Raw genomic sequence first — 25,822 nt, 5'->3', positions numbered from 1 at the left:
AGGTTTGCGGTGATTGTTTATCTAGCATTAGCTACAACAGGTTACTGTGACATGGGAAATTGATTGAATTCACCTCTCTATGCCCGGGGTATTCCAACCTCGCCAAGAAGGGGTTATGAATGAATAAGGAACAATTCATCAAACGCTAACAATGAATACATTCGTCAACATGCAGGGGACGTTACACGGAGTTGCTATTGTCGGCGCAAGACCAGACAGTTGATCCCCCGGCGGCGTTGTAACTGTTGATTATGGTGACAATGGACGCATACGTGCCGCACACAGTAAGGAACGAGCCCAATAATACTACAAGCACGCTCCAGCACACCAGAAACGTAAGTTTCGGCGTTCTGTGTGCTCTAAATATACCCCAGTTGTCGTAGAGCCACATGCAACCCATGGGCTGGAAAGCCATCAGGGTTCCGAGTAATGCACCGACGAGAGCGACGAGGTCGTCAAAGACTGGGATGGCGCTGGCGATGATATAAGCGGCCACGGTGATGCCAAACGTGCACGTCAGCCAAGTGCCCCAGTGAGTCATGGTGTTCGCCGTGAGGTGCCGCGAACCACGCAGGATGGTCACGAAGATATACTTCCCCGGAAGCTGAGCGGCGGTGAGTAGGCAGGCCATCTCAATTCGGGGTCAAGGGGGACAAGACTAACATGAACCACCAGCATCGTGGTCACAAGCAAGCCAGGCAACGCGAACCCATAGCAAATCTTCTTCATCAGCACTCCGGCCGAGCCTAGAGCAGGCGAGGCGAGATACGATCCGCAGTAACAGTATACAACACAGCCGATTGCAATGTAGACGGCAACAACGGTCCCCTGGCAAATCAGCAGGGCGCGCGTATAGTACCGCGGGTCACGCATTTCGGAAATGATTGGAAAGAAGGCAGGAGTGCCGGTGAAAGCGAAAACCAGTCGACAGACGGCCGAAATTGTCTCTACAAAAGTTCCATTGCCGACAAGCTTATAGTCCGAAACCCAGGGAATGTCCTTGGGTGCCGCAGACGGGCGATCTTGAGCGCCTACCGAGATGGTCAAGATGATAACTACGGATGGAGGTTAACGGTCGCAGCTAGGGATTTAGAGAACAATTGGCAAAGCACCTACTGGATGTTAAGATGCATATTAGTCCGACCCACGCCAGCCAGGACAGGCGGCCCAGTGTCCGAATACTCCCAAGGCCAAAGCCCACGATGGCAACGATGACGGTGAAGATGGCGGTGCACGCTCCATGGGACGAGACGGCGTTCAGTCCTATCGAAGCGCTCAGAATACCGGATGCGGCCACGAATGTCCAATCTGTTCTCATGCTCGAGTATCAGCATGCGTTTTTCCCGGGGAGGATCCGAGGCTGGCAACGTACAAAGGCAAAAAGCAACACCAAAGACCACCCGGCCGATCTGGCCAAACATCAGGCCCCCGGCATCGTCGATCCCGTAGACCTCACGATGCTGAAGTTTGAAGACACCGATGATATAGTCCGACCAGGTCGTGGTGATGGCGATGCCACATAGCGTGATAATGCCGGGCACAATCCCCAACGTGTCGAAGGCGCTGGGGATTGAGAGCACGCCGAGTCCAATTTGCGTTTTCATCATGAGAGCAACCGTTCCCAACCACCCGACCTATTTGAATCAATGGTGTTGCATGTTAGTATGGTGTCGGCTAGGCCTGAAGGGCCTGTGCAGGGAAACGCGTACATCACGATAATTGGGGCCATCCTCCGTGATTTCTCCGAAGACGGCATCGTGGACATAGGTGGGATCCTCCCGGACTTCACCGACCTGCATCGGCAGGGAAGAGGATGGGGACTCTTCATCTGACTTGGTCTTATTCATCGTGCGCGTCCTGGGGAAGGAGACAACAACGGAACCTGTCTTAGACCGATTCGGGGACAGTGGGGAGTTATAAGGGCCTCGCGGCCCCTCAGTCTTCCTCTCATCTACAATGGACTATGATATAACACGCTGGCTCCCAACTGGAATTGCTGCCATTCGGCACCCGGTGGCTATGATGTCCTCACACTTTCAATTCCTGTTTGTCAACCATTGGACCTGCCCCTATCTCCACCGACCCATTCAGCGGGGATAGGATAACAGGTGGAAACCGGGGTAGCGCGAGCGAATTTCCCCATCTATCATGGCATCATTCGGGAGGCCTCCCGGTGGTCGTCGCCAGGGTTGATAATGTTATCAGGCGCTTTCTCAGTGATCGGCTCGGGAAGCCATCCGCGCCCCAGCCTTCTCCAGAGGCGCGGGGGAGGGTCATGGATGGCCCGGTGTGAGGTCCTGGAGAAAGGTGCAGCACCCCATTGGTCTTTCCTGGGGGCTCCATACCTTTGTGACGCAAGTTTCGTAGAGAGAACGAGGCCTACTTACGCTAGATGCGCGTGCTATCATATATAGAGTCCCCGACGAATAGATGAAGATCCGCTCGGCAGCGCTTCCGACTTCCCCATATCTGGGGTTGGCATACACTCAGAATAACAGCACACGCGCGGGGAGGCACTCTGTCCTCGCTGACTTTTCGTCAGCGCCAATTTTTCTCTGTCATCGTTTTACTGGCAACAAGACTAGGTCGTCTCTTGTCCGAGGACCGCAGGGCGGAAGCACCGGGAGCCCCTCCTATCACCAGACACACTCTCGGCCAGACCCATTGTTTCGTATCCTCGCTACCTGGTCCTAGAGATCGTACAGGGCTCATAGAGTGTTGCTATCGGCTTCACACGAGATATCCCTGCATCTGACTCCCGCTCAATACCTGCTGTGATGTCGCTCCGGGGAAAGAATGCCATCGTGACGGGGGCTCTCGCGGGATTGGCAAGGGTATCGCTCTCGAACTCGCCCGTCGGGGTGCCAATATTATTCTTACCTATCAAAGTTCACGCAGTCAGGCCGACGAGGCTGTGGCTCAGGTGCAAGGCATTGGGGTCGACGCCATCGCAGTGGAAGCCAGAGGAGCCGATCCGGCGGCGCCGGCGACGGTGGTGAGCGCCGCGGTGGCTCGATGGCGGCACATCGATATTATAGTCAACAATGCGGGCACCTGGGAGGATTACAACTTCAAGGATATGACGTACGAGCCCTGGGAGCGGCAGTTGCACGCCAACGTGCGATTCCCCACCTTTCTGATCCAACAGGCCACCCGTCATTCGGCCCGGCGCCGCGCATCGTGAACTTCACCATCTATGCACGAGACTACATGCCGGTTGCCTGGCCTACGTGGGATGCAAGGGGCCATTGCGCTAGCACGAGAGCTCGGCCACAAATACAACGCCACCCTGAATTGCATTAGCCCGGGTCCCATTGGCACTGAGCTCTGGGCACAAAGTACTCAGGATCCCGAAATGTCAAAAGCGTGGCAGTCGAGCATTCAAAGCACCCCTGCTGCCCCTCAAGTCGGTGAAGTTGACGATATCGCGCAGATCGTGGCTTTTCTTTCGGAGGAGAGCAGTCGATGGGTCACCGGCATGGTTGTGAGCGCCAACGGGGGTTTGATGTTCGACTAAGGACTTGCTCAATTTACTCGGTTTGGTCCAATGATTGGATCCCACGCGCCATCCGCGATGTGTCGCTCAAATTTATGACTTTCTAGAGCCTTATAGATCTCTGTTTCTGCCATAAATCAAGACCGTTTCTACAACACTCTCAGTGGAACAGTGAACAGCTTCAATTCTATTTATGCTCGGGCTCTTCTGATACATGCCACTGATCTCCACCCCGGAATCCTTGGGGGAAAGGGCCTGTCGGGTCTAATACCATTTGCTTGAACCCCGTAATCCATGCACTCCCCTTCACTGTTGGCAACACTGCGTCGTATCCGCCGATACGAGTCGTGCCTCGAATATGGCACTGAAAGGAGCTGTCGATGATACTGCGGTAATCTAATTTTTCACCGACAGCCAGCTGGCCTCGGGCATACAGAACGGCCATTCTTGCTGAGCTACCGGTGCCACAGGGACAACGATCGAACCGCCCTGGAAACACCACCACCGTTTTAACCGCCACCTTCTTTCCCTCGGAATTCTCCTGTAGCGGTTCAGTAAGCTCCAACGGATTTGGGGGTTTTCCGGGTGAACGGGGGTGAACGAGCGCTGGACGGCTTGCTTGATTTTCTCTCCCACTTCGATCAGCTTGAGACCGTTCTGGTTGGATATGCGAAGTCCCACAGAGGCCGCATCGACGATGGCATAGATCATGCCACCCCAGGCAACATCAGACGGTTCCCACCCCGGGCACGTCCACCGGATAGTCCAGGGCAAAGACGAAGGACGGAACGTTATCAAATGCGACGGCCTTGCACTTGCCATTCTCACAGTCCGCCGTGAAGGAGACCGGACCGGCTGCCGTGTCCAGTAGAATCGTAGTTACCGGCTCTTCCATCTTCACCATACCCGTCTCGAGCAAGACGGTGGCGGTGCAGATCGTGTTTCCGCCGGACATAGGGGGGTATTCCTCGCTTTCCATGATGAGGAAGCCAGCGTCGGCTCGGGGATCACACGGGGGCAGGACGAGATTCATGCACATGGCCGGACGTCCCCGCGGCTCGTTGAGCATCTGCTGGCGAATGTGGTCTGCTCGATCTCGAAAGTAGACCAGTTTTTCGTACATGGTGGAGCAGCCCGGGGGATTGAGCACGCCGCCGACGATGACATCGCCTACCTCGCCGGCACAGTGGCAGCCCACGACGGTGATCAATTGGATGAAATGCATGGTGGTGTATCGGATTGGCGGGAAACTAATTGAACTCCGAAATATGGCTATATTCTGGCTTTGCTATCTATGCCATAACAGCATCCGCCTGGTTTAAATCACTGTCTACAGTCACTGTCCACCGGCCAGATATGTGCGTCAGATGGCACACGGCCCAAGTATCCGTAAGTTCCAGCATTCAGATAGGCCCTTATAGTCGATGAGTTTGGAGTCTTTCGACTAGTTTCATTCTCCTCCATCGGTAAGCCTGCCGGTCTGGTCAGCCCGCACTCTGGCCCCTGAGCCGTAGGTACATACATACATGCATCTGAAGCTTAGCTCACCGGCACGGCCAGTATCCGACCTGATATCTCCCGTACGACTCGTCCGTCGGCTTCTGGGCTACGTTAAGAGTCGCAAACATCGGGTAATCGTCGTATCAAAATTGCATATCTTAGATCCGCATGCATCTGGGAAAAAAATTCACCCTGCTAAGTTAGTCGCTATTCGCTTATCTACCGTAAACCGCGGAGATCCCGGAGATATCTGGCAGTGTACATCTATCATTTTCCTTGCCAGTTTCATATCTTTGCCCTTCATTTTGGATGACACTACCGCCTTTTCATCTTGAAATTACGAATGCTTTCTCTATTCGAGGCGTCTAATGTGGAAGATGTTAACCGGACAGCCCATTTCCTATATACGCAAGTGGACAGCTGCCTGGGAAACTATCCCTTTTTAAAAATGTGGTCTTCCTTGGTAAATTAAAAAGAGAATTTTGGAGAATTCGAGCTAGAATATATTGAAGAATATTACCCAGTCGGGACTGACGGTGTGTTCAATTTTTTTAATTGATTTTTACTGCATTTTTAAACGATTCAGCATGGAATTATGAGCTGTACGGGCTCCCTAAGGTTGTGGGTATTCTATCTGATTATTTCCCAAATTCTGCTGAGAAGCCTGAGGTTGCTAACCCGCCTTCTTAGATAGGAAACACGCTGTTTATTTAAGATCTTCCGCAGTTTACCTGTCACGAATTACATATTGGGCACTTTGTCCTTCCCCTTATAGGGACGACATCCTTGTTCAACTGCGGCTTCATTGCCCTTGTTAAAGCTGGCGCCACGAACGGAATACCAGGACATGAATTTGGGCCATTTCAACTACTACTTTTACATTAGGGTTTAGGTCTTATATCCACCAAGGCCGCACTAAATATAGAACGTGAGTTGTTGGCGATCAAGCGAAACGTCTTTCCCTCGAACGGGAGCATCATGCCTCCTAGTGACACCTTTTGTGCTACTGGGGCGGATTCCCAATCATGTATCCTCTGAATGAACAACATTGATCACTCGGCCAGCCATGTAGATGTCCACTGTGACCAACTTCAATCCACGCAATACTTCCACTCAAGTACCAGTTCAACTGCCCTCTGATCGTCGACTCTTCAAACGTGTTTCATGCCAGTGAAGCAACCGAGGCGATTGGTTGAAAAAAGACATACCGCAACGGCATGAAGCACTAAACATTGAATTTTCGGGTTAATGGATTTCTCTTATGATGTATTTATTTACCATCGGCAACCAGTCTCTATCATCATTGCCACCTCATCTTTAGTTCGAACATGCCAATCATACACGCTTATCTACACAGCAATCGTATATCTAAGGCCACAAAAGAGGCCATCTTCTGCGGACAGTGCGATGGCCCTCAGCTTAACGATGGTGATTGACAAAGTGAACTTTCCGGAAAGACAATGTTTGCTTTGCTTGCCATGGTCGTGCTGCTTATTTGGCATGTTCCAGTATTGCAAGCTCCTAGTCCGCTGAAGAAAACCACTAATTCTATATCACGATAAGGGCAAGCTCCATCATTGCAGCAACATTAACTCTGTCTACTTCCTTCAACATGGTCCTATAAAAGCCTTCATATGTTCTTCTCCACTCGTTCCTCTGTGCCCATTCATTCACCCAATACCTCGGTCTCTAGTAACACTGTTCGCCCTTCAATACAACATGAACCAACATTCGATCCCTGTTTGGGTCATTGTTCACGTTCGACGCGAGTGGACCTCCCGGCTGAACTTCTACACCCTTGTGTTGCAGGCCCTGGCCGAGGATCTTTTTGAAATCGAGACACGTCCGAATTCTATTATTCCTGGACGTGTCACTGGGTATATCATTCCAGTCCGAGCAAATGGGACCACCTCGATCAGCCGGCAACGTAGCCAATTTCGAAAAATGGCAGAAAGTATAGTTTACGAATACTACCAGCAAGCTCGAGATGAAGAGTATCGACAGCGTCATCCGTCGAACTCGTCTCATGAGCCGGCGGGGGAATATCAGGCGTACCGGCCCTCCAATGGCTGGAGATAGGTGCTGTCAGATGCATTCCATTCATCGTTTGCTGGTTCGTCTATCAGTTCCGCTTTTGCGAATGCATGGAAATGTTAGCTGATTTTCTGCACTACTTGTACATGTCATTTTGGGCAATTATATTGAATTCAATCGCACTCCTCGTCGTGTATTTTGTACGAATTGATTATTTTTTCTCTCAGTAGACTCGTAAGTCATCCATTCATAATCGTAGGTCAGAAATAGTACCATCGGTCGAAGCTACTGCGATGCAGTACTCTCGTGTGCCACTTCCTGGAACTTCGCGGTAGATAGGCCACCGGTCCTTTGATTTGATAGACTGAATCAGCCGGGTGGTTTACTGTTTCACGCCCGCCGATAGTCTCCGCAAGCGAATGCCAGTGTAGAGGAGATGCCCGGGTCGGGAAGTATTTCAGAGACTGCATATATACAGTCCCTTGCGTTCAGGTCGGGTCAAGTTCGATCATCACTACGCACTTTCCTGAAACCATACGGAACTTGAACTGATCTTCCAATCCTGCCATCAGTATAATTCAGCCATCCCTATGCGTCGAAAATTCAAAATGCCTCAATGCCAATGTGCCATGGTCCACTGCCCCGTGGACTCGGAGTACACAAACCAAGTCGATCTGTTCAGGAAATCACTATTGAGCATTCCGACGGACGAACACCCCAATGGACAGGCCGGTGATGGTCGCATCGCTAAAGTCCTGCCTAGAGGAGAGAAAACCAACGATGACTACTGTTGATTGTGGCAGTGAGATGTGAGATTCCTGCAGAAGCCAAAATCCACGATCATGGCCTGCAGCGCGTCGCGTTCAGGGAGGCCCGTCGAGCTATCACCAAAATGTTGAACGAAGCCGTGGTGCAGGAAGAAGAGGCCGCCGAGCGAGTCATGCATGAGAAACTTGCTTCTGCTATTGCCGACTTTTGGTGAAAGGTTGGTATTCTCTGTCCTACTGGAAGGTAGCCAACAGCTCGATGACTGGAATAGCGTAGGGACAGGGGCAACTTAATGATATCCATTTCCAAAAGCTTTCGCCTCCAAGTAACCTTGTAAGCAAACGTTATTCTTTTTCAACCTGCCGCCATCAAACACGAGGAAATTTCGAGACAACTCGTCCCAGCGAACTACTGGAAGGAACCCCGATGTTGGTCCTCGATTGCGGCGGGCGTGTTCTCGTAGGCCTGGCGGCAACCCTGAACTCCTAATATTTACATAAAGTACAAATATCCCATCGGGACGCCCTTTGGAGGATTCCAGATTATTCCCTACTCTTAGTACTTCCGTTTGATTCCGTTGGTCGACTTCAGGACCAGTGGCTGAGCACATCCATTCCCAGCCTAGTAGTAAATCTGGCAGGCAGTTCAGATCATTGTGCGTACTGGAGAGACCAGTATTCAGATGCAGCGATGTGTTTAAGTCGTCCCGGGGCTCAGGCCATTCATTCATGTACTTCGGCAGGTCTCGTGATGGGCCAGCCCTATCCCTGGATTCTCTCTGTCTCATTCATGTTCCCCTCAATCCTTCGCACCCTCTTTATTGACTCGCATCCACAATGATCTTCGCTACTTGCTTCGGCATGCTCAAGAAAGGCGAATGGGACGCATCCAGACTGACGGTCGAAATGTCGCCCATGCCACCTGCCATGGCCTTCTGGGCAAAAAGCGGGATGGCGTTGTCTTGCTCCGTGAAAACGTATGTGCACGGGATATCCTTCCATGGCTCATAGCTATTGGGGATCTCGAAGGAGGTGGCCGTGTGCGGTCGCAGTTGGGAGATCCAGTGACTCTGGGTCTCTGGAGGGAGATCATTGTAGAAGACACGTGCCGGATTCGACACATGTGGGTCGTTTACCACCACTTGGTCGCCCTGACAGTAGCGATCGTTAGACAATTTTTATTCCGTATCTCCCAGATTTGATTCCTAACCGACCTTGTATTCCCACCAGGGAGGCGCCACGCCTCCGACCGCTTGCAGCAGCGACGCTTGTGCCGGTATAGCGAAGGCACCGAGATAGAGCACCCTCGCGATTCCTCCCTGCTGAGCGACGGCCTGTCGCTGGGCAAGACCCAGCCCCTGGGCAGCCCCCGAGGCCACGACGCCGCCGTAGGAATGAGCGACGAGCGTGATCTGCTTCCCCTCGTCGGCCAAGCGAGCGAGAACGGCGTGCAAATGAGCGACGTCGTGCGTCAAGTTCTTCGGCGGCTGGCAATCCTCCACGGAGGGATTGGCTACGGCTACCGATGCTACGCCCAGGGCATGCAGCTCCTGGCGCAATTGATCGAAACAGGTGGGCAGGTGCCAGGCCCCCGGCACCAGGACGACAGTCGAGCTCATAGTCCGAGTTGGAGCGGGTGTACTCAGTAAATGGAACGATCGCTAGCGTTCGAGGGGCGAAAGTGAGGAATCGGCTGCTCTTATCACCAGTTCACCAGTCACCCGCGAACGCATCTCCACCGTGGGTCCGTCGGGTGGGCCAGGAGGGGGACTTGCTTTGCAACTCGTCTCGCTGGTTTTGGGCGAAGTCAAACGTGTCAGCAAGCTTTCTACCAATTGTCGGAGGCCTGCGGAACTTTCGTCTTCGCCGATGGGTCGCCAGGCTCGCCGTCCTGTCCGGGTCGTCAGCTCGCTAGATCAATTTATTTGGCGGAACTAGTTCGACTCCTCCCCATTAGATCTCCATCTATGCAGACGCGACGAGGCTTCATTGGCCAGGTCGCGATACTTAATCTAATTTACTACGGAAATTGCGCGGCTCGAGAATCAGCCGGTCGAATAAGAGAGGGGGAAGCAGAGAAAAATTGGAGAAAACCAGATTGAAAAAACCAACAGGGGCCAAACATACGATTCGAGGCTCAGCTTGCAGATCGGACTTTGGCCCCGCCCAGGCTGTCATCACTCTCTCTGCCATCCCCTGTCAACGGCAGGAACCAGACGGCCATGCCCTCCTCTTATCTTTGCAAGGGTCTCTCATCATTTCATAGACCGCGTCCGGGGTGAGGGTATCAAGAACGTCAGTTGTCCGCCGACCGAGATGTCTGCCGGACGTGCCAGCCAGCAATCGGAGAATCGCGGTGCTTCGATCGCCATGACGGTGGTGGCAGTTACGTTTGTGCTTCTGCGCTTCGTCTCCCGATGCGTCCGCGGTACACCCTACGGGGCAGACGACTATATACTTGTGTTAGCCATGGTTCACACCCTTTCCTGCCCGTGAAGCCATCTGTCTGATCGCTGACCGAGGACTCTAGATCTTTGCCTTTGCGGTTTTGGGCATCAATCTAACAAGTGTGTTTTCGCGTCGTTCCAACACTTGATCGGACAAGCAGACTGACCGCCCGATAGTGGTTCACCACGGCCTGGGCCTGCATAGGGACGAACTGCCGCCGCAGAATGTCGTGTTTCTCAGCAAGGTATGCTCCTCCGGTCTGCAACTGCACGGGCGGGCACTCACGAAGAGCGCAGCTCCTGATGTGCATGGAGTGTGTCTACTGCACGAACGTGGGCATAATCAAGCTGTCCATTCTGGCCATGTACCGACGCATCTTCATCGACAAGGCGACGCGCGCGGCAACCCTGATCCTGGGGATCATCACCATCTCCTGGGTCATTGCCATCCTCTGCGTCTCGATCTTCCAATGCACCCCCATCGCCAAGGCGTGGAATCCCGCGCTTCCGGGTCATTGCATCAACGTCAAGGGCTCGTTTATGGGCAATGCGGTCCCGAACATCCTGACGGACGCCGCCATTCTCAGTTTGCCGGCTCATCAGGTGTGGAAGCTGCATGCGTCGCTCACCAAGCGACTGGCCGTCATAGGGATTTTCCTGCTAGGCAGCTTGTAAGTCTCGCGGTCCCGGTAGAGTGGTGTGCAGGATGGGGCTAATTCCGTCAGCGTTGTCTTCTCGAGCATCTACCGATTCGTCACGCTGTTCCATTTCCAGCCCAGCGATATGAGCTGTACGTCTGATCTCTCCGGTGCATCGACCTCGCCCGGGACTCGCTAACTCGCACGGATCTAGGGACCCTCTGCGCAACGAATACCTGGTCGGTGATCGAGGTCTGCTCCGGCATCAGCTCCGCCTGTTTTCCGACACTGCGGCCGCTCCTGCAATTGGTGTCGGACCGCTTCAGCACCACCCACGCCAGTCGATCGCAGAGCCAGGGGCGGATGGGCGAGAGTGGGTTCGAGTCGCGGCCCCCACGGTCGGGGCAGCGGGCGCGAAACTGGACGGAGGAAACGACGACCCATCTGGACTTCAAGGAGGGCGACGAGGTGCCCCTGAGGAGCATCGTGGCGACACGAGCCTTCTCCGTTCATTCGGCTCGTCGTTCGGCTCGTTCCCCGAGTGTTTGACAGGGCCACGGACGGTTCATGCGTTACGAGGGAGACGGAAAATGCAAACAATGCAATGCAATCAAACAGTCCCGACAGGACAAACAGGCCAAACAGACCAAACAGATCAAACAGTCGCTGAGTCATTTAAGTCACCTGACCGCGTAGATAGCCTCTCGTCCATCCGGAGTACGGGGTTCGGAGTCTGTAGTCGATGTAGATCGATGTCTTTTAGTGGTTCTGCTTGGCTACAATCCCCGTCAACAGCTGTCGAGGTCATTTCGTGGCGGCTCTCCGTATACCCTGGGTGGACTAACAATGCTTCCCCGGCAACCCCCAGTATATATCTCTCCGTTGATCTCTCAGTAGCGCAATGACCCCCACCATGACAGTTTACGGGGCTCGAATGACATCAATGCAGCGGAAAAGCCTGATCCTAGGGAGTATGTTTCCTGCTGAACGAGAAACAAAATTGGATCGTGGAGTGTCAATCAAGGTAAGTCCGTTGCCTGTCAATGCAACTCCGTACACTGACTAGGATCAGGATCAGAATCCATCCTCGCACAATGCTTGCCACCCCGGACTATCCCGTTTCAGGGAAAGCTCCTGGGGACAACTCTACTTTGCCTGCTGCCGCCTGTTCGCCATCAAAAGAATTCCTACGACCCAGAATGCGGACGAGGACACGGACGGGATGCTGGACCTGTCGCGACGCCGGTTACAAGTGCGATGAACAAAAACCATTCTGTGGCCGCTGCCTGCGACTCAAGATTCCATGCCAGGGCTACGGCATTCGCTGTCGATGGCGAGCGGTGCGCCCGCAAGTATCGACTTCCCAGCACCGGCCGGTCGCAGTAGATTCCTCGCCATCTCCGTCCCTGGGCTCGGGGCCATCCCTCCTACCCATAGATACTCTGTCGAAACGAGACAGTCGGCTTCTGCATTATTGGACGGCCAACCTGTCAGGCCTCTTGTCCGCGTCGGGCGGACCGAGCGAGAGCAATCCGTTTGTCGTTCACCTGGGCGCCATGCTGCTCGCGCCCGGCGCCTTGCAGTCGGTCGTTTTGTCCATGGCGGCGACCCATCTAGCGCGTCTAACCGACGACACCTCGCTGCAGGTGGTGGCAGACCGGCACCAGCAGGCGGCCCTGAATCGGCTGCGAACTCTTGTCGGCGACCCTGTCCAGAGTCGGTCGCAGGCGACCTTGGCGGCGGTGCTGATGATGCTGGTTTCTACGCGGCTGTTCGCCGATGAGGAAGATACGACGCCCTGCCTTGTAAACCATCTGCAAGGGGCGAGTGCTATGATCGGCCAGCGTTTGAACGGCCATGCACCTGCTCCGTTGACCCCCACAGAGCGATTTCTGCTCAGCCTATTTTCCTACCATGACATCCTGTCGTCCGTCTCTCGTGGCGCGCGGCCCTTATGGGAATCCACCTCCGAGTTCTCGGCCGTCGAAGATATCGCTTGTACGCATCGCATCACTGCAGTCCTTCACCTTGTCGCTCGTATCAGTCAGCTTCAGCAACTCAAGACGGCGGATGCGAATCAGCCGGGCTGTTCGTTTCACGTCACGGCTGCTGCTATCGAGATCTCCTTGCAAGGGCTAGGTCCCCTGTCATCCGGGGATACCCGCGACAACAGCTGGGAGAGAGCGATCGAGTCTACGGTGCAAGCGTATCGACACGCCGCCTTTATTTACTTGTACCGCGTGTGGTTCGATGTAGGAGCCCCGAGTCCGACCACCCTGGAGCATGTCGAGCAATGCTTGTCTGCATTGGAGGAAGTGCCTGCCACGTCGCCTTTGGTGTCGGCCCACGGGTGGCCGCTGTTTACTGCGGGCTGCGAGTCAATTCTACCGTCCCAGAGGGACTTGGTTCGAGCCCGTTTCGACCAGATGTATGCCACACGCCACTTCCCTTCCCTGCGGCGCATCAAGGGGGACATGGAGGAGGTTTGGGCTCGCAAGGACGCCGAACAACGCATCGCAGGGCTGGACGGCATGGCGAAGGTGGACTGCATCCAGGTGATTCTACGTCGGCGAGGAAGGGAGGTCAACTTTACATGAGGCCTGGTCCGCAGAGCGCGACGATTCGATACAAGAAAACAAAGATCTTTGACTGGCTGGTATGATTCTAGGTAGTTATGGGTCAGGGCAACAGTGAGAAATCGTGATCATGCGCCCCTTTCAAGTAGTCATAGCCATCCTCCACCCATTCAACGCAGGGGAAGACCCGGCCAAAGTTGACTTTGTCCCGTAAGCTCTTGGGTAGTACCAGATTCTGCTCGTTGCGATACCAATTGGCAAACTGGATCGTCACCAACATGACGCGTGGGTCGTCCGTGAGGTTCGGCATGCCCGCATGCCACAGACGAAAGTCGCGGATGATCAGCGACCCCTTGGGCAGACCGGGCTGCACGGGGGGACTGACTTTTCGTCGCGCCTCGAGCAACTCGCTTTTGACTTGCTTATGCTTCACACTGCGATCCAACACGTTTCGGTCAGTGTCGATGTGGCTGCCGAGCCAGACCTCCGTGGCACCGTTCTCGGGCGACGTATCCACCAGGTTGATGTTCACGCAAAAGGCAAACGGCATGCGTGGCATGTCAAAGTCGATATCGATGTGCACCGGCTGTCGGTCGGTGGCCTTGAACGCAGTGTTGGCGCTGTAGAATCGCAGTCGAGGGTCGGGGCCGATCATGCCCTCGATCACGGCAGTGGCAAAGGGGTTGGCGACCACGTCCTCGAAGATATACTCGGCCTCGCAGACGGGCTCCTGCTGGATATTGCCCGTGTGCGCACCGAAGTTGCGATGCGTCTCGGCACGAGCGTAGAGCTGCTTCGCCTCGGGCACCATCCGCTCGTTTAGTCGATCGAGATGATCCGGGTCCACCGCATTCTTCAGCACGACGATGCCATCCCGATGTAGCGCCTCGAGAGATTGTTGAAGATTGTGCGAGCCGATGGTCTTGGACGCGAGTTCTGCGGGAGTGAGCTCGATCAAGGTGATGCGAGGGCCGGTAGGTTCAAGCATGATGATTGATTGACTAGCAATTCAAATATAACGGAGCTAGAAGAGAACGGGCACTGCGCATCTCTTCCGAGTGAATCGATTTGAATTGGCCTTCTTATATCTCCCTTCGGCTGATCGACGCCGTCTGGATCTTCCACCTTGCAGCCAGAGGAGCGACGCATCCATGGATCTGATTCAATCGGCCATTGGCGTCGTATCGACCGAACTAGATGCGGGGAGACAGAGGGCCAAGGCGTTAACGCCGTCCCTAGCCCTGCGCGACTGTTAAACTTGCCTGTTCAGGATAAGTCGGGAATCCTTTGCGATGGCCAAGGATGATAAACCGCCTCTCTCCGACTGGACAAGCTTATCGGGCTCCAGTCTGGGGTACATACTATCTGTCTATCTAGGATTGACCATCAACTGTCTCTCGCCTCGGGCTTTGTCGTTATGTGCTCGACTAGGCATGGCCAGCGACCGGGTATTTAAGTCTCTTTATGGCCGGGGAATGGCAGTCTTGCTTTCTGTCTGAATCATGTTGATCGGCCCCTTCACCATGGAATCCAAAGACCAGAAGGATATGACCGCGGTCCACTCCAAACCTGCGTCCGCTTCGATCACCGAGGAGGCCGAGAAAAGCCTTCAATTCACGGAATACGAGCACTCTCTCGGTTTCTGGGATGCGATGGGTTTTTACTGGCCGGCCGTGGCGTGGTCAATGTTCATTAACTTGGTATGTCTCTGCTGTGCCTACTGTACCGGCCAGTTTTAGTGTGATGCTGACTCGGTTTCAAGGCCACTATCCTAAAAGGCATGGTAAGTATTCAAATGATTTCCTGCCACTTCTCGTCGACAGGTCTAATAGGCCCTTCCAGGACGGCGGCATTGTTGGTTCCCTGGTCGGCTTGGAGCCCTTTAAGAGGACATTTGGCTACGAGTATAGGGGCAAATACGTTGTGCCAGCACGCTGGGTATCGGCGTACAATTATGCCAACCCCTTGGGAGGCATCGTCGGAGCGCTTCTGTCCGGGTGGGCCTATGATCGCCTGGGTCCCCGTCTCATGATGACTATTTGTTCGTCTCTCTCGATCGCGATCCTGTTTATTCAATTCTTTAGTCACACCTCCCCTCAGCTGTTTATCGGCGAGCTGCTAAATGGCATTACCATCGCATTCTACCCTATCTGCGCGTCAGCCTACGTCGGCGAAGTGACACCGCTGTCTCTGCGTGGCTTTGCTGCCTCCATGACCAACCTCGGCTTTGTCATCGGCCAGCTCATCGCGTCGGGAATCCTCAAAGGGACCGATGGTTTGGATAACAGCTTTGCCTACCGCATTCCCATTTCCACCCAATGGATCCTCCCCGTCGTTATCTTGGCCTTCATTTACTTCTGCCCCGATCCCCCCTTCTGGCTTTGCAAAAAGGGCCGATACGAGGCCGCTGAGAAGTCTCTGCGACGGTTGGCGACACCTGGCGTCGACGTGAGCCTCAAGCTGGCGCACATCAGAGAGACTCTACGGCTAGAGGACCTTTTCCAGCAGAGAACGGGGAAGCTGAACTATCTGACCTGCTTCCGGGGCCCCAATATTCGTCGTCTGGTCATCTGCGTCATGGCCTACGACATGCAGGCCTTCACGGGCAACATTCTCTTTATCAACTACGCCGTCTATTTCTTTGAGATGGCCGGGCTGAACAACTCCAACGCCTTCTCCATGAACGTCGGTCTGACGGCCATCGGCTTTCTCGGTACCTGCATTGCCTGGCCGCTACTCTCGTACATAGGCCGCCGGACGGCTTATATCTGGGGTTGCGCCGGGCTAACGGTGGCGCTCTTTGTCATCGGCGCGCTCGACCTGGCCCCCCGAACGGAGACCTCCGCCCCTGTCTGGGCCCAATGCGCTCTCATCCTCGCCTGTAATTTTGTCTACGACCTAACCGTCGGCCCGTTCTGCTTCGTTCTGCTGGCCGAGGTCTCGTCGGCCAAGTTACGCAGCGTGACCATCGCCCTGGCCACGGTGACGTGTCACATCATGTCGCTGGTGTTCTCGGTCGTTATCCCGTATGCTATGAATGAGGACGAGGGGAATTGGCGCGGGAAGCTGGGGTTCCTCTTCTCTGGTCTGAGTCTGCTATGCACACTGTATTGCTTTTTATGTCTCCCGGAGACAAGGGGACGGACGTTCGAGGAACTGGATATTCTCTTCGAGAGGAAGGTATCCAGTCGGAAATTCAAGGGCTACGTCGTCGATATTGCGGAGCTCGCCGGGGGGCCTCGAGATGCGTAGCTTCGCTTGTTGCTGCGAGCAAGTATTGAGGACCACGAAGAAAGGAGTCGGGAGTCCCGGAACTTAGAAGCCCCGGAAATGGACAATAGATCATGAAGAGTCAAGTTCACCTGCCATTTACTATATACTCAAAGTTGTAGACGTTCTTTTGGGGAATCACGTCAATCCCGGCGTGTCTGCAATGCGGAACACATATTTCACCGCGGACGCCTTGTTGTCCTTCAGGTCCTGGAGAGCATCTCGGACCCCGTGCAATCCTCCAGGTCGCACCTCGTACGGATGACCCGAGAACGCAAGTGCTTCTCCCTGTAAGCCGAGCTGCAGCTCTCGCGAGAACCAGCGAGAGAAGATGTAGGCAAGTTCCCGGCAATCGTTCCCTCCAGCGGCTTCGTGGGCAGAGGAGACCCAGGTGTTCGTCGCCACCCCCGGGGAAACATCTCGCTCGCCCCCAAGGACGGCATTGACATTACCCCCGGGCGCAAGAACAGACTTCAGGATCTGCGTAGTTTGATCTTGGACGATGGTGTCCAAGACATGCTTCAACCCCTTTCCGCGGAGAGCGTCGCGGATGCCCTGGATGGTTTGCTCGGAGCCGTTGCGGTAGTCGACGATAGTGTCGCCCTTGCTCCGGTCGAGTAATGGCTCAATGTACGAGGCGCCATTGCCCGCCACGGCAATGATAGGGTGCACATTACTCCGTCGCAAGAGTTTGATGGCGAAGGCGCCGACCGCCGTGCTTCCGCCATAAATAACGCAGGGAATGGCCTCTTCCGCGGGCTTCCAGGGAAATGGCAGCGCCAGATGATGATAAAGAGCGATCACTGCCGTCAGTCCGGCCAACGGGATGGTCGCCGCCTCTGCGAAGAGTCAGTCTGTGAGTCCTCGAAATCTCCCAGGAATGCCAGACCTTCGAATGAGATTTCCTTGGGCAAATGGAACGTCGTGTGGCTGTAGGCAATGGCATACTCGGCGTAGGATCCGCCGACAGCAATCATTTCGTGGAAGGCACCGACGCGGTCGCCAGGCTAATCAATTAGCTGCAAGTTTCACGATGGCGAAAAGGTCGAACGTGCCTTGAACTCGTAAACATTCTTGCCGACCTTCTCCACGATCCCGGCAATATCATCTCCTTGGTTAACCCCCTCACTCAATCGAGGATACAGCTGAAGAATGGGACTGTTGGGATCCGCTGCAAGGTCTGGGCATTTCCAGTCTTTAGGATTGGAGCCGCTGACGACTACCTTGATGAGGACCTGGTCGTCGTTGGGTTCGGGGATTGGGCTGTCGACGATTTTCGCCGTCGGGCCGGCAAGATTGATGACTTCTTTCATCGTCCACGCCGATTATAATATGAGTTGCGTTGAGTGATGTAGGTCACCAGGAGCAAACCAGGGTTTTCAATCCTTCCAGAAGTTCAATTCGTGATTTTTTCAGCTCCTCAACAACAGCATGAGGGCAGATTGGTAATCATCGATGGTCATGACGTCAAGTTGTGCCTCGAACCTGGGCATAAGATGGACGCGGTGGGTACATTCAAGCCTCGAGACGAGCTCGGTGGAGACTGCATAATTCATCATGAAGTCAATGCATTTTAGTCAGCACTCCTTGCATTCTCCGCCATGATATCTCTCTGAATCAGTATAAAACGAGGTAGTGTCGGGTTGAGCCATGGCTAATCTTGCACAGTCTCGTTGACTCCCATTGACTACAGCTCAGCCTTACTCAAGCATTTGGCAGGCGTTGAGAACATTGTCAATCTGCAGGCTCTGTCTAAGTCCGACAAGAATCCGGTGTAGAAATTTTAAGATGGCACTGACCCTCTGTCTTGGGTGCCCATGATCGATACTCCGTGAGTGTGAGGTCTATCACCATCTTCAAGGGCTCGGATGGACTTGTGCCACCTTTCCCGTAGCCGGCGCCGGTACATTGAGTCGGTGAATTGGAGAATGGCTTCTGCACCATTGGTGTGGGCACGCCACGACTTTGCCCGAGTAAATGTTCCAAGGGCTCGGATGGTGTGCAAATGAGGACGTTTTATTCGCGCCAGAGCTTGACTCAAGAACCTGAGGAGGAAGCCGCCGATCATCGATTCTGGCATAATCTGGTTGATATTTCCACGCAGAGAATAGAGCAATGAGTAGCTGCAATGACGGTCGTCGCGTGTTTGAGTGCTGGACAATGGGTGACTTGGGACAACCTGGTGACAGATTATGTCGCTAATCCGACCAGGGCTTGATAAAAGGATGCTTGATGAACAAAGGATTCCAGAAATCTGATCTGAGTGAGAGCGAGAGCGCATGTCGAGTTGTGCGAACGAGAGGCGATCGGAGACAAGGCCGAGGATGCGGGGGAATGTTATCAACTCGCTCAAGAACCAGTCAATTCACTGGATTATCCGATCAACAAGCTAATTTCCGGGCCAAACCGCGGGTCTCATGGATGATAAGCCGGTCTCCTCAACTTACCTGATCGAGATTAGTTGGCTGCGATCCCTCGAGATAAAGACAAAGGAATCAGAACAGTCGCCATATAAGAGACATCGTGCTTTGCAGGGGAGCTGTCTCTCTCTTGTCGTCAATCCAAAATTCCCATAATGCTGGCATTATATGTCCTGCCTCTTGTCGCTGTGCTTTGCTTAGTCGTGCGCACTCTGCGGGTGCATCGCAGCGGAGTGCCCGGCCCGTGGTATACGAAGCTGACCAGTGTGGTGTTGAAAGGGCATGAATTCGCTGGCCACCGTCGCCTCTGGATCCATGAATTGCACGAGGTCTACGGCCCGGTAGTTCGTTTGGCCCCGAACGAGATTTCTTTTGCCAACCTAGACGGCGTCAAGGAGATTTACCAAAGTGGCGGGAGTGGCTATGATAAGACGGAATTCTACGATCTTTTCCAACAGTATAGCCATCGGTATGTGCGCTACCTTTCACCAGGGTACAGGGGAGGGGGGGCTGACATAGATACTAGAACCATGTTCTCAACCCTGAATAAGCACGATGTTAGCCACCATGTCCTGTCGCATCACACACTAACAGTTCGGATGGCTAACAGAACTGTAGCATTCTCAGCGGCGCAGACTATTTGCCGATCGCTACGCCATGACCAACATCCTGAGCTCCCCCGTGGTGGATGGGATTCGACAGCGTGCAGCGAATGTCGTCGGAAAATGTCGAGCGTCAATGGGCGGTCACCTGGATGTCTACGTGAGTGAGCATCGTCATGGCTGCGAGTTAGCGATTTGCATAGCTGACGCAATTCCAGACAACGCTGCATTGCTACGCACTAGACTGCGCTTCCCACTTTCTATTCAATCCCAGGGGTACCAACACGCTGGATGACCCCGAAGACTACGTCTTGATGGAAGAACTCTCTTATCATGACAGCCTGAAACGTAAGATCCTAGGGCAGATGGCGCGTTACCACAGCGGCTAAAAGAACATGCCTTCTAGAGAGAATTATTCAACGATACTGGCCTGGACTTAATAAGATTCTCACCTTCTATCATCCCAGGAAGATGCTTCTGTCGCAGGAATTCGTGCTTGACCGGGCATGCAACTCCCAATCGCATGACTCCTCACTCCTGGCAAAACTACGGAGCAAATCTGCGGGCCTAACTCGCATTCAAATGGCCGCAGAATGCATGGACCACATGGCTGCCGGCATCGAGACCACCGGCGACAGTCTCTGTTTCTTGATGCATGAACTGTCGCTACCTCGCTCACAGCATGTCCAGCAGCTGCTTCGCGAGGAGTCTCTTCAAAATCCCGATGCCAAAGTCGACGAGTTACCGTATTTGGATGCCGTGGTGAAAGAGGGACTCAGGCTATTTGCTCCTATCCCGATGAGTCTTCCCCGATACGTGCCTGAGAGCGGTAGAGCAATTGGAGGATATTCACTTCCCGCGGGCTCGATTGTCAGCTGTCAGGCGTACTCTCTGCACCGACTCAACCACGATGTCTATCCGCGCCCGGAAAAGTTTCTCCCCGAGAGATGGCTGGAGGCACAAGGCGAATTGGAGCGAAATCGATTATTCTTTGCGTTTGCCGCTGGCGGTCGAGGCTGTATTGGCAGGAAGTACGTCTCACTAAACCTTGCTCTTTCTCTGCAGTCCGAAATCCAAGATCTGGTGCTAACCACTTGCCAGTCTCGCCGTGGTGGAAATGAAGACACTGTTGCGCGAAATCTACAGCAAATTCACCACCACAGTTTCGTCGGAGATGAAGGGCGATATGTCAATCGATGATCAGATAATTGCCTCACGTCCAAAGGATCAGACCTGTCTGCTTGTTTTCCGTGAAGTAGCAGCTTCAGCTGAAAGCCAACATCTCCTTTGATGGAAAGGCCTCAATCTGGAACTGGTGTGGAAATGCTAAATGAAACGCTGATATTCAGCACGGCAGACAGTACGCCAATGGTTTTGTGAAGACAAGAGTCTGGGACTCTGGAGCGAGGAATAATCTATTGTTGTGGACATTCCAAGATCATGTTGCCCTTGAAATTGATTGCGAAGACTGCTAGTGTCCCCAAATCTGGTGCGGAGAAGCAAACAGCCAAGGCGGGTGTTTCTCCGTGCGAAATAAAGAAGCATCCGAAGTCACATAAATATTTATTTGGGCTCCACTGGCTCAGGAATTGAACGCCAGCCATTGACACGAACTTTCGCAATGTTACTCAGTCTTTCTACAGTTTTTTCCATTGGCCTCCTGGCCATGGGCGTAGTGGCCCGTCCAAAGGCCGCTCCTCGAGGGTTTGTAACAACTTCTGGCACCAAGTTCAAATTGGACGGCAAGGACTTCTACTTTGCAGGTAGCAATGCATATTACTTCCCATTCAATAATGTGCGTGTCTGGTTGGGCTCCATAATGACGCTGTCATTCCAAGCCAAGGTCGCTAATGGAGCACATAGAACCAAAAGGATGTCGAACTTGGCCTCGCAGCTGCCAAGGACGCCGGGCTGAAGGTATTCCGCACATGGGGATTCAACGACAAGAACCGCACGCACGTCGACGGGGGCCTTCCAGACTACGGTGGAGAAGGAGCCGGAGACACGGAGATTGTATTCCAGTGGTGGGAGAATGGCAATTCCACCATCAACCTCGATCCTTTCGACAAAGTGGTCTATGCTGCGAAGAAAACCGGCATCAAGCTGATTGTCGCGCTCACCAACAACTGGGCTGACTACGGAGGCATGGATGTCTACACGGTCAACCTGGGTGGCCGATACCACGATGATGTGAACCGCCCTCCTTGCCATTTGCCAGCGGCGAGCTGACTCTATCCCAGTTTTATCGCCTGCCCCAAATAAAAGCCGCGTACAAGAGATACGTTAAGGAGATTGTGACCCGCTACAAGAATTCGGACGTGATCATGGCCTGGGAGCTGGCCAACGAGCCTCGTTGCGGCGCCGACGGGGTACGCAACTTGCCGGCCAGTGACGAGTGCAGTCCGGAGCTCCTGACGGGATGGATTGACGAGATGAGCACGTACATCAAAAAGCTAGACCCATACCACCTAGTCACTTGGGGCGGAGAAGGGGGCTTCAACCGTGACTCGGACGACTGGGCATACAACGGTTCCGACGGAGGGGATTTCGACGCTGAACTGGACCTCAAAAATATCGATTTCGGAACGTTCCACTCCTATCCCGACTGGTGGACCAAGACGGTGGCGTGGACCGACCAGTGGATTCGGGATCATGCGCAATCGATGCGTAAGGCGAACAAGCCGGTTGTTCACGAAGAATACGGTAAGTCTGGCTTCATATCGAGGCCATTCACTGACCGAGGCTGACTCGACCGGAAATAAACAGGGTGGCTTACCCCGGATGCACGCAAGCAAAATCTGGGAACCGTTTCGAACATTACTCGCCTCGAGGCTGTCGGCGGATGGCAGGGCATAAGCGTCGAGGAGAAGATGTCCGACATGTTCTGGCAGTACGGATACTCTAGCTATTCCTATGGGCGTAATCATGACGACGGCTTCACCATCTTCCTTGACGAGTTCGTGTCTCCACCTGGTATTCTGTTACTACTCATTGATGCTGACCATCCATTCTTTGTAGCTCGGAAGCGAAGAAGCTTGTTTACGAGCATGCCAAGCAGGTCAAAAAGCTGAATCGGTGATCGATACAGTGACGCTTTGCCAGAATGTCGTCAGTGCATTGAGGTGGAGAATGCGCTTGGAGACTGCATTCTAGGTAGCAGATGACATTTTTTGTACGTCGAAGGACGAAGGTTCATGCTACTGAATTGCCTTCTCCTGGAATCTATAGGCCGGTAGAGTGAAATGCATCAAAGGCTCTGGGGCTCTGCCAGCATAGTAAACACTTGGCCTCCAGGCCACAGATAGTCCGATGCTTTCCCTACGCACGACATGGTAGAATAAACAAGGCGAAAGCGCCCAGTGACGCCAGTTTCAAGGAATCATGAGGGCTGGTCCCAGGTGCGACAGACGGGTTCCCTTTGCCATTGCTGCCGGGCACATTATTGACATCGGAAACTCCACTACCAGACCTTTCGTCGTCGAGGGTCATTTGAAGTTTTTGAGAGGACTAGATCATGATACCCCGCGAGCTAAACAATGATCTGCTGGAGGCTGGGCGTGGGGTTACAGGAGTAGATCGTGTAAACATCGCGGCCCAACATAACTCGGACGAATTTGGGACCTGACTTGGTTCTGTCTGAAGTTCGTACAGAAGTGGTTTCGACATGCCGGCGATGTCCAGTATGCTATGCAACCCGGCATCGGTTCCAACAACGCGCAGTCGCAGTCGCAGTTGCATGAGCCTGCCGCCTTGAAGACATGCTAGTATTTCAAAAAGACACTCTCGTTCGGTAGCAAAGGCAGGACACTCAAACCATCATATTTCAGTACTATGATGGCTGATGAGCCTTTAGAAGGAGGGAGAGATGCTGCATAAAAAAGGGATTCTAAGTCCACGAGGTTTACTCGCAGATATCCCATCCCACCAGTTCAGGCGTTCGCAGAGTGGAGCGAAATGCCGACGAGCGACGCCTCCGATTCATACCGGATGCAACTCCACCACGAGCTTCGTATTCAGGGATGCAGCAGCCCAATGGCATCGTTTGCTAAGCGATTGCCAAGCCCACGTTTTTTTACTCCTATTTAATCATTGCTTTTTCGGGGCTCATGTTATGCCACCATGAAGGTCGATGCCAGGCTCAACCACCACGTGCAATGTGCAGAGGCCGGCTTTGGAGACAGAGCACAGCTACTATCTCAATGTAGGTACCGGGTAAAGAATGCAGATTGGTCCAAGCTATCTGCCAAGTTCCGAAGGAAGCAGGATTAACCGGGCATGAACCTGAAGACATATCGACGAGGCGGATTGCCACAGAAAAGCAAGAAACAGCCTTGTGAGTTGAATACCTGGCCGTGAGTTCTACGCCACCAGGCAGACAGTCCCCTGTTATCCGCGCCTTCGAGGCAGATTGCAGGAGTGCGGAAAGGGCTGAGTTGCATTGGCGTGCTATGAGTGGGCAAACCCAGACCTCGTGCAACGCCTGCTTGCGTGATTGCCCAGTCCACGCACAGAGTCCGCTTGCTAACTGAAAACGGACCAAATATACCTCTGCGATATGCAAGAGCCAAAAGACGGGCTATATAAGATGCGCGAAGCTCCGTTCAGCCCTGAGCGCAGAATTTGGCGTATATCGTTGTATTCGGCACTCATCAAGTGCGCCGTCAAAGAATCGCCAGGATGAGTGACGAAACGGATTTTAAAAGTGATCTGTACAAAGTCTCCGTATCTCCGTTTGTCCTGGAGCGTAACGGGGAGTACGACAACGCCATCGTTGCATACCGCAATGCGACCGAAATATTAGGCGTGCTGGTCAAGAAGCTGAAGAAATCGACGGCCCCAAAGGTCAATCGCAAGATGTTCGAGCGACAAATTAAGGTGCACAGCGAGCGATTGGAATACCTCGAGGGTTTAAAAGCCAAGGGAAGCTTCGAAAATATCATATTACCGCCCACTGTGCTGGATGCGATGGCGGAAATGGAAGCACCGCAAGGCTCCAGGACGTTGACCCTGGTCAGTCCATTCCGAAACAAGACACGAGTCTCCGCTGACCCGCTTGCAGGATCGGAAAGAGCTCCATGAATACTCCAAGGGGCTTGGGAAAGAGGAGACGCCCCAGGCCAGCACGGCTCCCGCCCATCTTCAAGCGCTTCTCAACCCGAATTCCGATCAAATCCCCCTTTTCAGCCCCACGCTGGATCCCTCTACGCCGCCGATCACTTACCGTATAACGCACTCCTCGGAGCTGGTCGCCCGAGGCATGCAGTCACACTGGTATTTCGTCAAGGACGCCAGCAACACTCACGTTCTCTACGGGTTGCAAGTCGTGTGGAGTGATAGCGTGCCAATCGTCAACGCGGTCCTTCGTCGCGCCGGGGAGTTCCTGCCAGGCATGGGATCCGTCGGAGTGCGCCTCCGCAAAACGCCCGGCGGCAGCTTTCGCATCGAGACTACGACCCTGCCGGACATCGGGGCCATCACGGAGACCCCGGACGGGGCGATGCGTCGGAAGGATTGGTCTCCGCGACGATTCACCTACGGCGGGCGAAACTTTGTGTGGAAGAGCGGAGAGAAGGGTCTTTTCGGGTCGATTGTCTGGGAGACGCTCCACGAGACCAAGCGAGTGTGGGCCAAGGAAGGCAGCAAGACCGGCAAGATGGAGGACGAGACGGTCGGACCGAGGCTCTGCTGGGGAGAGAAGAAAGGAGGCAACGGGACGGACCACACCATCTGCATGGCTCCTGGTCTGGACATGTATTTCCGAGAGCATTTGCTAGCCGTCCAGCTAGCCAGACTAGGGAGGCAAAGCTATCCTCCTCATAAGGACACGTCCGGCGTGGAGGCGGTCGGGGCAGGGTTTGCACAGGTCGGCTTTCTGGAAGCAATTTCTTAACCTTCCGGCGACCATCGGGGATGCTTGAGGAATGTTATCTCATAATTCTGGCTGTCAGCCTGAATGCGTAAACAATCGGCCAATTCGGCGTGGCAGAGCTCTGTATCTGGGTGGAAGAAGGCATTCGTAGCCGGCGTAATCTCGGACCTGAAGACACGTGCGGGAGGTTAGCAAGCAACGGA

The 25,822-nt window shown here is 53.8% G+C and overlaps 13 protein-coding genes across 13 annotated transcripts; 8 read left to right on the top strand and 5 right to left on the bottom strand.

The window, feature by feature from the left end:
- Window positions 1-181: 181 nt before the first annotated feature.
- KD926_007394 (putative amino acid transporter) lies at window positions 182-1,847 on the bottom strand (the record flags this gene model as incomplete). The annotated part of the gene is made up of 5 exons (XM_053100244.1): window positions 182-604; window positions 664-1,055; window positions 1,117-1,308; window positions 1,373-1,634; window positions 1,710-1,847. 5 exons carry the CDS (start codon window positions 1,845-1,847, stop codon window positions 182-184), a joined length of 1,407 nt encoding a protein of 468 aa, XP_052956105.1.
- Window positions 1,848-1,956: 109 nt separating this feature from the next.
- Window positions 1,957-3,517, top strand: KD926_007393 (SDR family NAD(P)-dependent oxidoreductase; the record flags this gene model as incomplete). The annotated part of the gene is made up of 3 exons (XM_053100243.1): window positions 1,957-2,045; window positions 2,890-3,118; window positions 3,206-3,517. The coding sequence occupies 3 exons, from the start codon at window positions 1,957-1,959 to the stop codon at window positions 3,515-3,517; spliced, it is 630 nt and encodes a 209-aa protein (XP_052956104.1).
- A 706-nt stretch (window positions 3,518-4,223) lies between these two features.
- KD926_007392 (proline racemase) lies at window positions 4,224-4,721 on the bottom strand (the record flags this gene model as incomplete). The annotated part of the gene is made up of 1 exon (XM_053100242.1): window positions 4,224-4,721. One exon carries the CDS (start codon window positions 4,719-4,721, stop codon window positions 4,224-4,226), a length of 498 nt encoding a protein of 165 aa, XP_052956103.1.
- A 1,994-nt stretch (window positions 4,722-6,715) lies between these two features.
- Window positions 6,716-8,012, top strand: KD926_007391 (uncharacterized protein; the record flags this gene model as incomplete). Its single annotated transcript, XM_053100241.1, has 2 exons — window positions 6,716-7,047; window positions 7,838-8,012. The coding sequence occupies 2 exons, from the start codon at window positions 6,716-6,718 to the stop codon at window positions 8,010-8,012; spliced, it is 507 nt and encodes a 168-aa protein (XP_052956102.1).
- Window positions 8,013-8,615: 603 nt separating this feature from the next.
- KD926_007390 (alpha/beta hydrolase) lies at window positions 8,616-9,416 on the bottom strand (the record flags this gene model as incomplete). Its single annotated transcript, XM_053100239.1, has 2 exons — window positions 8,616-8,948; window positions 9,012-9,416. 2 exons carry the CDS (start codon window positions 9,414-9,416, stop codon window positions 8,616-8,618), a joined length of 738 nt encoding a protein of 245 aa, XP_052956101.1.
- A 697-nt stretch (window positions 9,417-10,113) lies between these two features.
- On the top strand, window positions 10,114-11,431 carry KD926_007389 (uncharacterized protein; the record flags this gene model as incomplete). Its single annotated transcript, XM_053100238.1, has 6 exons — window positions 10,114-10,269; window positions 10,328-10,364; window positions 10,422-10,489; window positions 10,542-10,915; window positions 10,970-11,034; window positions 11,097-11,431. The coding sequence occupies 6 exons, from the start codon at window positions 10,114-10,116 to the stop codon at window positions 11,429-11,431; spliced, it is 1,035 nt and encodes a 344-aa protein (XP_052956100.1).
- Window positions 11,432-11,976: 545 nt separating this feature from the next.
- Window positions 11,977-13,479, top strand: KD926_007388 (Zn(II)2Cys6 transcription factor; the record flags this gene model as incomplete). Its single annotated transcript, XM_053100237.1, has 1 exon — window positions 11,977-13,479. The coding sequence occupies one exon, from the start codon at window positions 11,977-11,979 to the stop codon at window positions 13,477-13,479; it is 1,503 nt and encodes a 500-aa protein (XP_052956099.1).
- An 82-nt stretch (window positions 13,480-13,561) lies between these two features.
- KD926_007387 (phytanoyl-CoA dioxygenase family protein) lies at window positions 13,562-14,446 on the bottom strand (the record flags this gene model as incomplete). Its single annotated transcript, XM_053100236.1, has 1 exon — window positions 13,562-14,446. The coding sequence occupies one exon, from the start codon at window positions 14,444-14,446 to the stop codon at window positions 13,562-13,564; it is 885 nt and encodes a 294-aa protein (XP_052956098.1).
- A 514-nt stretch (window positions 14,447-14,960) lies between these two features.
- Window positions 14,961-16,710, top strand: KD926_007386 (putative MFS alpha-glucoside transporter; the record flags this gene model as incomplete). Its single annotated transcript, XM_053100235.1, has 3 exons — window positions 14,961-15,158; window positions 15,221-15,241; window positions 15,301-16,710. The coding sequence occupies 3 exons, from the start codon at window positions 14,961-14,963 to the stop codon at window positions 16,708-16,710; spliced, it is 1,629 nt and encodes a 542-aa protein (XP_052956097.1).
- Window positions 16,711-16,866: 156 nt separating this feature from the next.
- On the bottom strand, window positions 16,867-18,041 carry KD926_007385 (zinc-binding alcohol dehydrogenase family protein; the record flags this gene model as incomplete). Its single annotated transcript, XM_053100234.1, has 3 exons — window positions 16,867-17,567; window positions 17,618-17,735; window positions 17,799-18,041. The coding sequence occupies 3 exons, from the start codon at window positions 18,039-18,041 to the stop codon at window positions 16,867-16,869; spliced, it is 1,062 nt and encodes a 353-aa protein (XP_052956096.1).
- Window positions 18,042-19,303: 1,262 nt separating this feature from the next.
- Window positions 19,304-21,041, top strand: KD926_007384 (cytochrome P450; the record flags this gene model as incomplete). The annotated part of the gene is made up of 6 exons (XM_053100233.1): window positions 19,304-19,617; window positions 19,675-19,705; window positions 19,767-19,910; window positions 19,969-20,098; window positions 20,157-20,781; window positions 20,852-21,041. The coding sequence occupies 6 exons, from the start codon at window positions 19,304-19,306 to the stop codon at window positions 21,039-21,041; spliced, it is 1,434 nt and encodes a 477-aa protein (XP_052956095.1).
- A 330-nt stretch (window positions 21,042-21,371) lies between these two features.
- On the top strand, window positions 21,372-22,829 carry KD926_007383 (glycoside hydrolase 5 family protein; the record flags this gene model as incomplete). The annotated part of the gene is made up of 5 exons (XM_053100232.1): window positions 21,372-21,545; window positions 21,614-21,940; window positions 21,991-22,453; window positions 22,517-22,706; window positions 22,769-22,829. 5 exons carry the CDS (start codon window positions 21,372-21,374, stop codon window positions 22,827-22,829), a joined length of 1,215 nt encoding a protein of 404 aa, XP_052956094.1.
- A 1,598-nt stretch (window positions 22,830-24,427) lies between these two features.
- Window positions 24,428-25,640, top strand: KD926_007382 (uncharacterized protein; the record flags this gene model as incomplete). Its single annotated transcript, XM_053100231.1, has 2 exons — window positions 24,428-24,760; window positions 24,810-25,640. The coding sequence occupies 2 exons, from the start codon at window positions 24,428-24,430 to the stop codon at window positions 25,638-25,640; spliced, it is 1,164 nt and encodes a 387-aa protein (XP_052956093.1).
- Window positions 25,641-25,822: the final 182 nt, after the last annotated feature.

This window comes from Aspergillus affinis (genome assembly GCF_023601865.1).
Source record: "Aspergillus affinis strain CMG 70 chromosome Unknown NODE_42_length_251493_cov_91_322052, whole genome shotgun sequence".
Lineage (NCBI taxonomy): Eukaryota > Fungi > Ascomycota > Eurotiomycetes > Eurotiales > Aspergillaceae > Aspergillus > Aspergillus affinis.
The sequence above is the reverse complement of the archived record's forward strand: the minus strand, read 5'-3'. Positions and strand labels throughout refer to the sequence as shown.